The sequence below is a fragment of the Molossus molossus genome, unplaced genomic scaffold (assembly GCF_014108415.1).
Source record: "Molossus molossus isolate mMolMol1 unplaced genomic scaffold, mMolMol1.p scaffold_m16_p_6, whole genome shotgun sequence".
NCBI lineage: Eukaryota > Metazoa > Chordata > Mammalia > Chiroptera > Molossidae > Molossus > Molossus molossus.
The window spans coordinates 115,699,482-115,712,413 of NW_023425399.1; the positions used below are offsets into that span (position 1 = coordinate 115,699,482).

Genomic DNA, 12,932 nt, shown 5'->3' on the forward strand with positions numbered 1-12,932 from the left:
GCTCCTCAGGACTGCCCACCATGTGGTCTTACTTTCCTTGGGGACTTGCAGTGAGGTTCCAGGGAGAGGGAAGAGCGGATACAATGTAACCTGAACGTGGGAGGTTCAGAGCGGATGTAATTCGGAAGCGCCCTCTGCCTTCTCACTCGAGCAGCCAGTAAAGGACTAACAAGTGTTGCTCACCTTGGGCCCGACCTCATTCCAGCTGCAGGGCCGTCCTCTGGTCCGCGTGCGGGCCGCGGAGGCTTCCGATCGGGGCGCCCGGTGAACCTGGCACGGAGCCCGTCCTCTCCCACCGCGGTGTTCACGCCCAGCCTGCTCTCCCAGATCGTGTGGAGGAGAAGCGCCCTCACCCCTGCCCGGCCTGCCTCCCCAGGTGTCCCGTGAGGCACCTGTCCATCACAGACGGGGAGGAAGGACGACCCGTCTCCTGCTGTGGCAGCCCGGGGACATGGCCTTCCCCAGCCTCAGCCCCGGGAACTGCGCCAGTGCTGGGCTGCAGCCGTGAGTGTGACCTGGTCGGCCCGGGTAAGAGTGGCCACCAGGACACACCCTGCGTTCTCTTTCGTGACTCCCGCAGGCCCTGGCTGTGTCCGCAGGAATCCCGGCCTCACTCACGTCAGTGTCCACGGAAGCCTGGCTTCGGTGCCACGTGCTGCTTGAATCACCCATTTGTGCACGTCACCCGTCCCTGTGCACATGTCTCCCGGGGGTCCACGTGGTGTGTCACGGGGACACAGTGGCCGTGCGCTGTGCCGAGAGCAATGTCCGCTGTTTCTAAACAGCTCAGTGGAAAGGCAGGTGGGCTGCCCAGCCCCCAAAGCCCAGAAACTCCTTCTTGAACAGGTGCTGTCAGAGAGCGCGTTCCCGACTTCTCCAACACAGCGCTGTCCCCCGGCTGTACCATTTTCAAATGCTTGTGGGGGAGTTTGCTCCAGGACTTGACTGCGGACAGATGACCCGTAGACACACAGGCACCCCTGCAGTCGGCCGTGTGTCCCGCTGCAGGCACTGGCTAACTGCTCCCCAGCCCGTAGCCAACAGGGATGACACGTCCCCCGGGCACTGCGTTTTCCCGACCCTCAGACAGTGGCCTGGTGACGGTCGCTGTCTGAGCAATCGGGTCTCGTGCTGCCTTCCCCTCGGCGCTGCGCTCCGTGGTTGGTGTCCACCCGTGCTGTGCTCCGTGGTTGGTGTCCACCCGTGCTGTGCTCCGTGGTTGGTGTCCACCCGTGCCGTGCTCCGTGCTCGGTGTCAACACAGCGCCGCGCTCCGTGGTTGGCGTCCACTCAGTGCCGCGCTCTGTGGTTGGTGTCCACCGGTGCCGTGCTCCATGGTTGATGTCCACCCGTGCCGCGCTCTGTGGTTGGCGTCCACCCGTGCCGCGCTCCGTGGTTGGCGTCCACTCGGCACTGTGCTCCGTGGTTGGCGTCCACTCGGCGCTGTGCTCCGTGGTTGGTGTCCACCCGTGCTGCGCTGCGTGGTTGGTGTCCACCCGTGCTTCGCTCCGTGGTTGGCGTCCACTCGGCGCTGCGCTCTGTGGTTGGCGTCCACCCGTGCTGCGCTCTGTGGTTGGCGTCCACCCGTGCTGTGCTCCGTGGTTGGTGTCCACGCGCTCTCTCATCTCAGCAGAGGCCCAGGCCTCGCATCTGTCTCACGTGGCCCTTGTCCCCAGCATGTCCCCCCATGCGTGTAGACTGTCCGCAGTTGTTACATGGGGGTCTCGCCTCGGTCTTTAGGAAGATGTTCAGACAAAGACCACTCTTCACTGGTCAGAATGGAAATCCCCTCGTTTCCACCTTGACCATGGCCCTGCCTCCTCTGTGCTGTCCCCATGTGTGAAGAAGGCCGAAGGCCAGGCCCAGCTGTGCGGCAAGGACACACCAGCCGCTGTCCCTGAGTCAGCCTGGGAGGCTCCGGGAGGCTCGTGACCCCGGCCCGCTCTAAGTTCACAGGCTTGCGGGCAGGTTCTCAGTGGCCCAGTGTGCTCTGCTGGCCCCAGAGTCTCCGAGCAGGGCAGGTCCTCAGGCTTGGTGGCTGCGCCCAGGTGGCAGTAGTCCTGTGGTCCAGGCACCACCTCTGACTGTTCTCACAGACACAGGCAGCCCTGCTGGCCCGGCCTCACCGCGCAGGAAGGTGGAGCGCAGTGCCCGCCCGCCCGGCCGTCTGGTGTGCGGCGCCTGCGCCGGCTCAGTGCAGCGGCAGCTGTGTCCCTGGGCGGTGAGCAGATGCCGGGCCTCTGAGAGCTCTGCTGGTAATTAAAATGCTAACGGTGCGCGTTTTGCCCCAGCTGCGGGTTCTGCTCACTGCGAATTTGATTTTAATGGTGCCTCTGTGCTGTTGCCGAGGAAGGCTTGCATCTCCCTTCCTGCAGACGTGTCTGCGGCGAGGACAGATGTCTGCGTCCTCGTCTCCTCGGGAAAGATGCGAGGTGCTGTGATGCACGTGTGACCCACAGGCGCCTGGCCTTTGACAGGCTTGCGGACAAGGAGACGCTGCCCCGCCCTCCTCCTGGGCCGCCCTGCCCTGCCGGCCTCGTTTGCATGATTTCACCTTTAACGTGTGTGTGACCTGCACGGCTTTGCAACATGGCCTTGTCTCCTGAGACTGCTGTCCGCCGGGGTGACGAGACTGCTGGGCGTAGAGGAAAAGGTCGTCGGGCTTCCTGCTGTCTGGGTCCCTGGCAGAAGGACTGTCGTGGCCAGTGTGGGGAAAGTCCTTAAGTGCAGTGAGGCGGCCTCAGCCTCCAGCCACAGTCCGTTCACAGTGACCAGGGCTGGACGTTGCGACCCAGATACCATGTCTTCCAGCCCTGCACAGCGCTCCCTCGTCCCCCAGGACACATGAGCTCTTCCTGCCAGTACATCAGCCGGCTGCTTTAGGAAGAGTTCTTCGTGGTCAGTGACAAGGTCAGAGTCTGGTCTGTCACCTCCTGAAGGCTGACCGCACCTGCCTGTCACAGGAACCACACGCCCGAGTCTGGTTTGTCTGCACCGCCAGCACCCACAGCAGGGACTGTCCCCAGAGTCCTGTCATGTCCCCTCGGAGATCACCTTGGCTCCCGAGCAGATGTGCACAAGGCTCCCACTACTCCCACCTCGTCCTCAGGGTCTGTGATGTCACAGGAAAATAGTCTCATTCATTGTCACTCTTCAGTGCCCGTGGACATGTCCAGGCCCACACAGACTATGCTCAGTGAAGTTGAATCTGGATCTTCATGCATTTCCAACTTGGGAGATTATGTCTACTCTTAGTTTTTCTGAATACCTTAGCCTTTCTTTCAGGGGGCTTACAGGGTCATCTTCCAGTGCCCCCGACCCGAACGCTAGTTGAGGGATAGACTGAAGGTTTTCCCTAGACCGCGCCCAGGCCCCGGCCGTGTTCAGGAGAGCCTGCCGGCCAGCGCGTCCTGTGCGTCCTGTGCAGCTGTGTATCCGAACTAACTGAGAGAGTCTTAGAAGGGATGTAGACTGGGTTCACCTTTCACAGGAAGATCGTTTTCTCGTCCCTCCTTATGAAACAGTGGCACAGCAGACTTTCACGGTGGCCCTTTACCATATGTCTTTGGGGCTACAAACCAGATATTTACCAAAATGCTTTTTTTGAAGAGAGAAAGAGAGAAACATCGATCGGCTGCCTCCCGCATGCTCCCCAACTGGGGATCAAACCTGCAACCTGGCCATGTGTCCTGACCAGGAATCAAACCTGCCACCCTCTGGTGCATAGAAAGATGCTCAACCACTGAGCCACCGGCCAGTCCAAAGTAGCTTTTAATTATTAGCATTACCCTTGGGCCAGCGCAGGTCTTCGAACGAGCAGGCTAGGTCCGAGCTCTGAAACAGCCTCGGAGTGTAGCTTCCTGCCTGACAGGCATGCAGAGATGACAACGGTAACATTGTATCTCCAGTGACCCAGGTGCTTCTGGTTGCCTGTGGATTTTATCAGCACTGCCCAGAGTGCATTTCTAACCCTTGCAAACAATAGACAGAAGGTCCAGACAGACGATCTCCTGTCGTTTCAGTGTGGTGAGGGGTAAGACTGAGAGGTTCCTGTGACCCACGTCGCAATCACGGACCAGGTGTGCTGAGCGTTCCGCGTGGGCCGCACCCCCTCCTGTGCCGGGTTAGCATGGAGGGCACTCACCTGTGCCCAGGTGTCCATGGCGGCCCTCCCTGGGTGTCCTGCCTTATACCAGGCGATGATTATTGTCCCCAAATGAATACATTATAGAGCAACTCGTTACCAATTTGACTGGCTGAACTATTGGTAACTGCTATTGCAAGAATAATTTATTTCCTGCTTTGAAACTTCTAGATGGTTATATTTCATTGAATTTTAATTTGTCATTTTTCCTTGCTTTCACTTGAGAAACTTACAAGCTTTTGTGACATTAAAATATGGCTCTAATTTATTAACATAATCTGTTAATATTGTTTCACTGTAATAGACATGAAGTATAATTTCTTAACATTCTTGTGAAAATTACGTCTTAAAATTAAAGTCGAGAACGATTAAATGTGGCCTAAGAATCACAATGTCATGTGTGCCCCCAATTTTCTCATGAAGACTATCCTGTTTTAATTGCGTCATATTCGGGGCGCTTTAATATGACAAGGAGCAACCAAGCCAACCCAGGATTCCAAGCCCAGTGCCCTCCCGGAATATCCGTCTAGAGGCCGCGGGGTGAGGTGTGGCCTGGCAGTGTGAGCGCGGGGTGCGTGCGGAGAGGCTTCGGAGCACCCCGCTCCCCTCCTCCGCCGGGCGTCTCCCCACACGCGGCTCTCTGATGCCGTCTTGATCTGCTACGCGATGCATGAAATCTACTCTCGGTGCTAGAACTGCGGGCAACCTTTGACCCCTTTAGTGGAGACACAATGTGACCTTTCTATTGTCATCGGCTTTCATTCTCCTGAAAATTCTATGAATTTTTATTACACGTTTTTTTTTAGACCATGCTGAGGCTTCAACAAATTACTTGAGGCAGATGAGATGAAGTTGTTGAAGTGGGTGTCGGACAAGTTTCCAGCCGGCGCCACGCAGGCCGGCCCGTGTCCTGCAATGTCACCGCTAGTAACTGCTGAGCCTACTATTGGATAAATACATCATTTTATGGAACATTGATTGTTCTATAAACCCAATGGAGTATTATGCTCTATGATCAAACCATTTAGATTGTGTGTAGAGCACAGAAAATGCCATATTCAGGATGGTACTAAAAGTGCCATTTGTGTATTTTATGGATGTCATTACAGGGGAAACTTCTCTCTGTAGGCCGTGTTTACTGCAAAATTTTTTAGTCTGTAATGACATTTTTCATTCACAACGTATGCCTTCAAGAGAGGGGGCCCTTGTTTTATTTGTTTCATTCGAGTTTACTGCACAAATTCTGTACATTTTAATTAAATGTAAGCTTAACAAAAGCACGAGGCACTCATTCTGTGGGGAATGGCGACAGTGAGGAGAGCGCAGCACCCACAGCAGGAGGCAGGCAGGTGCCGGCCCTGTCCGCAGCGCCCCGGAAGCGCAGCCGATGCGTGCGAGGGTCGGGCGCCCTGTGCAGCTGGACCCTGCTCTTGCCGGGCGGTGGGTCAGCACAGGACAGGAAGCGGGGCCTGTGCTGCGGACGCTCTCCCGGAGGAGTGAGCCTCGTTCGAGAGCATTTCCCTGGCAGCAGAGCCTCAGCCCTCTCGACCCTCCCACTGCCGCCGCGTCGCGAGCCAGAGGGAGCGTCTGCCCCCGTGAAGCAGCGCGTGTCCTTCGGAATTTCACAGGCAGGCACAGCCTGCGTGAGCCTCGCCTGCTGGCAGACCACGCACTGCCCGTGGAGCAGATCCCGAGAGGACTGCTCCCGACACGCCCTGGCCGCTGCTCCCGGTGGCCTGGGTCTGAGTCCTGCAGGGCTGAGGGACACAGAGGGTAGCTGGGCACCCCGGCTCCGGGAAGTGGGTGGGTTCGGAGTTACCATGGTGACTGAGCAGGTAAGGACAAAGCCTGGGAGAAGGTCCAGTCTTCTGAACACCGCACCCATCTGGCCACGGGCACTGGCTTCCTTACACCCGAACGTACCTTAATTTCAAGGCCACTGTCGACCTAATTCAGAGTACGGAAAGAACACCTGGACGCTGAAGAAGAGCCTTCCAATAGCCCCTCCCCAGTTAAGTGCACAAGACGGCTCGCTGCCTTCCCATTAGACGGGAGAAGCCTCTGGCTGGGCAGGAGCAGACATCCCGTCCGCGGGTGGTCCTGCCCATTCACATTCACTAGGGAGATCTCAGAAACGGGAGGAGACGTGCCCGGCACATCCTTGGGCGCTGCCCAGTTAGAATTTGACGTCACAGCAGAGATTCACGTGGTTTAGATGACACTGGAACTCCACGTGGCTCGGCGTTCGTTCATGACGTCAGATGGACAGGCCTTCGGTGGCTGGCTTCTTCCTTCTGATTGGCTGTTACATGTCACAGGGTCTGTCTGTCAAAGCAGCATAGACAGTGCCCACGAAGTTCTTACACTGCTGACCCAGGATCCAGAGGTGGACCTGTGCTCGGGTCTCTGTGCAGCAGTGAGGCCTGTGGCGAGGTGGCGAGGCTGGTGGCGAGGTGGCGAGGCTGGTGGCGAGGTGGCGAGGCTGGTGTCGTTGCACCTCAGCACATCCCCCCTGACAGCATCTTTGCCCAGGTGGTGGCTGGGATGGTCTGGAGTGATATCACCCACCTCTGGCTTCAAATAAACTCAGGAAAAGTTCAGAATAGCACAGTGGCCGGTGCTGCTAGCGGCCCGGGTCACTCTGCACCAGGAGGGTCTCTGTCCAGGGCAGACTGAAGGGGAACTCGTTTGGCGTGCGCTCGGCATGCGCTCAGCATGTGCTTGGCGTGTGCTCGGTGTGTGCTCAGGGTGTGCTCTCAGGGTGTGCTCGGCGTGTGCTGAGCGTGCGCTCGGCCTGTGCTCAGCATGCACTCAGTGTATGTTCAGTGTGTGCATGAAATGTGCTTGGTGTGTACTCAGCATGTGCTCAGCATGCACTCAGCGTGTGCTCAGTATGTGCTTGGCGTGAGGTCAACATGTGCTTGGCATGTGCTTGGTGTGTGCTCAGCACGCCCTTGGCATGTGCCCAGGTGTGCTTGGCATGCACTCAGCATGCGCACAGCGTGTGCTCGGCGTGTGCTCAGCATGCACTCGACATGCACTCAGCATGTGCTCTGTGTGCAGTGTTTTTCAGAGACCACCCGCGGACGGGATGTCTGCTCCTGCCCAGCCACAGAGGCTTCTCCTGTCTAATGGGAAGGCAGCGAGCGTCTTGTGCACTTAACTGGGGAGGGGCTATTGGAAGGCTCTTCTTCAGCGTCCAGGTGTTCTTTCCGTACTCTGAATTAGGTCGACAGTGGCCTTGAAATTAAGTTAAGTTCAGGTGTAAGGAAGACAGAACGGGCAGGAGCAGCGGGATCAAGTCCAGTGTCCTGAAGGCCAGTGCCCGTCCCGTCCCAGGAGAGGAGCGACTGGCGAGCCCAGCAGGCCAGAGCTGGGTGTCCAGTGATGGCACACTGACCAGGGTCGGCAGCCTCTGACTCTGAGCAGGGAGAGTAGGGAGGGCCGCAGAGAGACCACGACAGACCAGGTCCAAGCACCTGAGGGCGAGCTGCCCATTCTCTGTAGGGTCCCCGCGCTTCACCTTGGACTCCTGATTCTTCTGCACTTGAACCCCCCTGAGGCCATGCGTTTCTTCGCCAAGCAGGAGGGGCAGGGGTAGGTCTCTGCAGCAGGACACCAGACAGGTCCGTGTGCAGCACGCAGCTCGTTCCTGGGAGGTGCTCCCTGTGTCCGCACAGCCTCAGGACAGCGCACAGAGCCCTGGACAGCTGTCCCCAGGCGTCCTGCGTAGGTGCTGAGTCACGCAAGCACATAGGGAGCCGGCTGGTGGCCAGCTCAGTGGCCCTGTGTCCTTCGGGAGAAAACAGAGGCACCTCGAGCTTGTCGAGCCGTCGGTCGGCATCACTGTGTCCAGGCACAGCGCACACTCCTGTTACTCTGCACCGTCTCGGGAGGACAGCATGCGGTTAGACAGCCGTGCTCTCCCGAGAGTCCCCACGGCACCTCAGCCGTTGCAGGGTCGCGGACTGCACCCCGGGCTGTGCCCGCCCGTCTGACTTCTCAGCCCTTCCCTGGCCCCCAGGCCCCAGCCCTCTCCTGGCAGTACCGCCCGGTCTGTGTCTGTGAGTCTGGTTTGGTTTGGTTTGGTTTGCTTGGTTATTCTGTTCTTTAGATTCTACACATGAGTGAATCCTATGGTACTTGTCTCTCTGACTGACTTATTTCTCTGAGCATAATACCCTCTAGGTCCATCCCCGCTGTCGCAAATGATAAGATTTCATTCTTTTTTTATGGCCAAATAGTATTCCATTGTGTACACGTACCACAGCTTTTATCTGCTCACCTGGTGATGGGCACTTGGGCTGCTTCCGTAGTTTGTTTGTTGTAAATAATCCTGCAAGGAGCACAGGGGCACATATCATCCTTCAGACGAGTGTCCCCCGTTTCTTCAGATAACTCCCCAGAAGTGGGATTGCTGGGTCACAGGCAGATCCATTTGTAACGTTTTGAGGACCCTCCACACTGTTGACCACAGCGGCTGCACCCGTCTGCGTGCCCACCAGCAGTGCCCGAGGGTCCTCGGTGGTCACTGAGCTAGACTCATGGACGTTTTGTCCCCGTTGAGGGCACGGCCAGGCCTGGTGCGTCCTCCGAGGTCCACCAGCCCCACGGAGCTTCTGGTGGTCAGAGGACTCCGTGGCCACTGCCGTGTCGGCAGGACTGTCTGCTGCTGGCGGTTACCGCACGGGCCTCCTCCTGACCTGAGAGGCTGTGCCCTCGTAACCCTCCCAAGAGTCACGCCAGAGTATGCTCTGAGAAAGAAGTGTGAATCGGTCCTCATCTTTGTCTAAAACCATGGATTACATGCAGTTCTGTTTCTCACTGGGAATGTCAGCCTCAGGCCGAAAGAGCATGGGTCCCAGAAAGTCAGTGCTGCGCCCTCACGCAGTCGGGGCCCCTGCCCCCGGCCCGTGGCGGCTCCCTCTGCCGCTGCCCACTGAGGAGGGTGCCGTGGTAGCAGGACGCTGAAGCCTGTCAGCAGCGTGCAGGCCGTGGGCAGGGTTTGCGTTCTAACTCGCGACATGTGACTCCAGTCTGGGACCACGTCTGCCGTCCGGCGGGGGCCTGAGGCATCCTCTCAGCCATGTGACTGGGCATCTCCTGTGGATTCTGCCGGAGAGGCTGTCCCCCGGAGGGTGGGCCTGGCTGGGCCTGTGCCCAGGAGGACGCGGTGGTGAGGGGAGGCGAGCAGAGCCGATGTGAGCAGAACTGCCCCTTGTGTCCCCCTCCCCTCCCCTCCCCTCCGAGAAAGCTTGCTCCGGGAAGAGCAGCCTGCGCTAGAGTGAGGGCTAGTTCAGCAGTGTGGCGGACCCCGTGGAGATCACCGTCCGCAGAGAGGGAGGATAAGGAAGCATAAGGAAGCCATAGGAAGTGTGAGATTCGGAGAAGGAAGCAGGACACTGGCTGAATAGTGTCAGTCTCTTTTTTTATGAAAATAAAGATCATCTTCATTCATTTTTTTCAGTCATTACACTGGCCTGCCTCGGGTGGCGCTAGGGGAGGGGAGTGTGCTCACGGGGCCTCGCCGCAGCCTGCGTGGCGCCCCCTGTTCTCTCTGCCCCTCGCCCAGCTCCTTCCGGGGCGTCCTGCCTGCAGAGCAGCCCATGTCTGCAGCCCCGGGAGCCGGGCGCCCGGCCCCAGCTCCAGGCCTCTCGGGCCCCGTGGTGGGGCGGGCAGGTGGGCGCCTTTCCCTGAAGCTTGTGCCTCGGACAGGTGGGTGCTCAGCACGTGCTCGGCGCCTTGACCTCCTGCAGCTGGGTTGTTGGTGGCACATCTTTGAAGTCTGGTATGCACAGCTTCATACCTCTGGAATGCACATCTAGACCCCGCCTTGCATTTGGACGTTAAAATAGATTTCCCTTTGGGTCAGAAGACACCACTGCCGACTGTCCTGGTCATCGCCTACCCCCAGTGGCCGAAGGTCTTGTGAGCAGTGACGGCAGGCGGGGCCGACCCCCTCCCAGGCACTAGAGCCACACGCAGGGGCCGTGGAGTTGTTCCGCGCGGTCAGAGCAGGCCCCTGGACCCCTGTGCAGGTCACGTCACAGCGGGGTTTGCTCTTGAGCCAGGGCAGCAGCCAGGGTCCGCGTGGGCAGCCAGCCTCGCGAGTCCCCGCGGGGAGGGTGGGCTCCGGGGCAGGCTCTGATGTTGGTGTGGAGGTGGGAAGCGTCCACGGAAGAGTTGTCTTGTAAGACCGCGGCTCACTTTGCGAGGCTCTGACTGCTCCCTGTCTCCCACAGGCATTGTTTCCAAGTCCTACGAATGCCGGCTGAAGGGCCAGGGGGCCACGTTTGTGGAGACGGACAGCCCGTTCACCGCGGCCGTGCTGGCGGAGGAGTCCCCGGTGAAAGACAGGCCCCTGCGGGGCGGCCGGAGGCCGGCGGCGGCTGCCGAGCAGGTCCAGCAGGTCATCATCATCCAGGGCTACGACGGGGAATTCGCCCTCGACGGCTCCGTGGAGGAGACGGCCGCAGCCACGCTGCAGACGCTGGCGCTGGCCGGCCAGGTGGCCCGGGTAGTGCACATCACCGAGGACGGGCAGGTCCTCGCCGCCAGTCCCAGCGGGGCGCATGTGGGCAGCGGGGCCCCCGGGCCGGTCCTGTCGGAGCAGCTGGCAGAGGAGGCCACCCAGGTGGTGGTGGTGGGGGGCTCGATGGAAGGCCACGTAACGGAGCCCCTCAGCCCGGGAGGCGCCGTGATACAACAGGTGACCAAGCAGGAGACCCTAGACCTCAGCGAGGCCGCCGTCCCCCCGCCGGACGCAGCCTCTGCCCTGGACGCCCTGCTGTGTGCCGTCAGCGAGTTGGGGGGGGCGGAGGGCAGAGCTGGGCCTGACAACAAGGGCAGGGCTGGCCCCAGAGAGGTGCTGGTCCAGCTGCCCGGGCAGGAGGCGCCCCCCACGGCCCCCCAGCCCGCGGCTGCCGAGGTCCACATGTTCCGGGACGTGGAGGGGAGCCCAGCCGCCACGGAGCCCGTGGAGGTGCTCACCCAGGTGGTCCGGCCCTCGGCCATCCTCACCCCGCAGGAGCGCGCCCAGGTGGCCTTCAAGAAAGTGGTCCAGGGGGTCCTCCAGCTCGCCGTCTGCGACTCGGCGGCGGCCGGCCAGCTCATGAAGGAGGGCGTCACGCAGGTCATCGTGAACGAGGAGGGCACCGTGCACATGCTGGCCAGGGAGGGCTCGCAGATCATCATGCAGGAGGCCGAGGCCCACGGGCAGCAGGTGGGCCTGGCGGAGCCGGACGGTGAGATCTCCCAGATCATCGTCACTGAAGAGCTGGTCCAGGCCATGGTCCAGGAGTCGGGCGGGGACTTTCCCGAGGGCGCCACCCATTACATTGTGACAGAGCTGCCGCCGGGGGTGCAGGAGGAGGCAGCCATGTACTCCCACACCGTGATAGAGGCAGCCGACCCCCAGGAGAGCCTGCCGGCCGAGGCCCTGGTCCCCAGTGGGACCGAGCAGTTGACAAGCATGGTCATCTACACCCAGGAGGGCTCCCCGGCAGCCACGGTCATTCAGAGCCAAAGAGAGAGTCACGAACTCCAAGAAGCCTGAGGCACAGGGCAGGCGTGGGACCCCAGCACCCGTGGGCACCTGCTCCGTGAACAGCGGTGACGACGCGGCTCGGAGGAGCACTGAACCGCTCCCTCACGGGGCTCACCAAGCACAGGGCCGGGAGCAGTGCCGCCGCGAGGCCTCGTGACGGCTGCAGACGGGGCAGGGCCCTGTCACCGCACCTGCGCACTGTTCTTGTTACCGGTCGTTCCCTCTGTGCTGCCCATTGTGCTCAGAGGGTCTGAGTTTTCTTTTCTGCGTTTCCCCCGCACACGCGCGCACATACGCGCACACACACACACACACACTCTCCCGTTCAGCCCTCAGAGGGCCGTGCCCACTGGTGGAGTGTAGCACCATGTATTATGGCTCGAGATGCGTCTGCCTGGCCGCCCAGCATGTAGCAATTTACACATATTGTTACATGTTTGGTTACAACTACAGCTGCAACTGTTACCGTCCTGCTGCAACCGGCCCTGTCGTTCTGTTGCATTGTGTCCGCGACCAAAGGAAGCCTGTCAGGTCACCTCGCGCGCCAGCGTGCTCTCTCCAGACGCAGGTGTGCTGTAGTTCTGGCTGCGTTCTGCTTAAAAGAAACCCTGTAAGCTTGCGGTTACGGAAAGCCTTGGAGGTCATGTTTAATTAAAGTGCACCCTGGTTAAGACAGCCCAGTGCTTCTGATTCTGACGCCGTTTCCTACAATAAAGTCTCTGTGGAGCGTGCACTCTGGGGAGGCTGTTCATGCGGACAGTGCGTGGCTTGTAACATGTCTGTCCGTGTCGGTGCCCTGTCTGTGATGTGGGTCAGTATGCAGGGGCGACGTGAGCTGGACAGTGGGCAGCTGCCGAAACCCAGCCCCAGCTCCGTCCGCTCCACGTGGGCGGCTGCGGCCCAGCCCCAGCTCCGTCCGCTCTGCGTGGAGCGGCTGCGGCCCAGCCCCAGCTCCGTCCGCTCTGCGTGGGCGGCTGCCTAAGCCCAGCCCCAGCTCCGTCCGCTCCGTGTGGGCGGCTGCGGCCCAGCCCCAGCTCCGTCCGCTCCGTGTGGGCGGCTGCGGCCCAGCCCCAGCTCCGTCCCAGCAAACTGTTCTGGACACACTTGCTCTTCCCTTCCCGTATTGTACAATAACCCCATGCACAGGTTGTTTTGTTCTGTTTCTTTTTCTTTGAAATAAAATTTCAGCATTAAAGAGAATGGTGGTGTATTTCCAAGGCCCACCAGTGGGCAGCTGTGGAAG

The 12,932-nt window shown here is 59.9% G+C and overlaps 1 protein-coding gene across 1 annotated transcript in view; it reads left to right on the top strand.

Annotated features, from left to right (window-relative positions):
- ZNF407 (zinc finger protein 407) overlaps positions 1–11,782 on the top strand; it is a 373,411-nt gene extending 361,629 nt beyond the window's left edge. The window contains exon 9 of the mRNA XM_036246080.1: positions 10,386–11,782. Within this exon, the coding sequence (XP_036101973.1) occupies positions 10,386–11,698 (1,313 nt within the window). The 3' untranslated portion in view covers positions 11,699–11,782. The remainder of the gene's footprint in view (positions 1–10,385) is intronic.
- Positions 11,783–12,932: the final 1,150 nt, after the last annotated feature.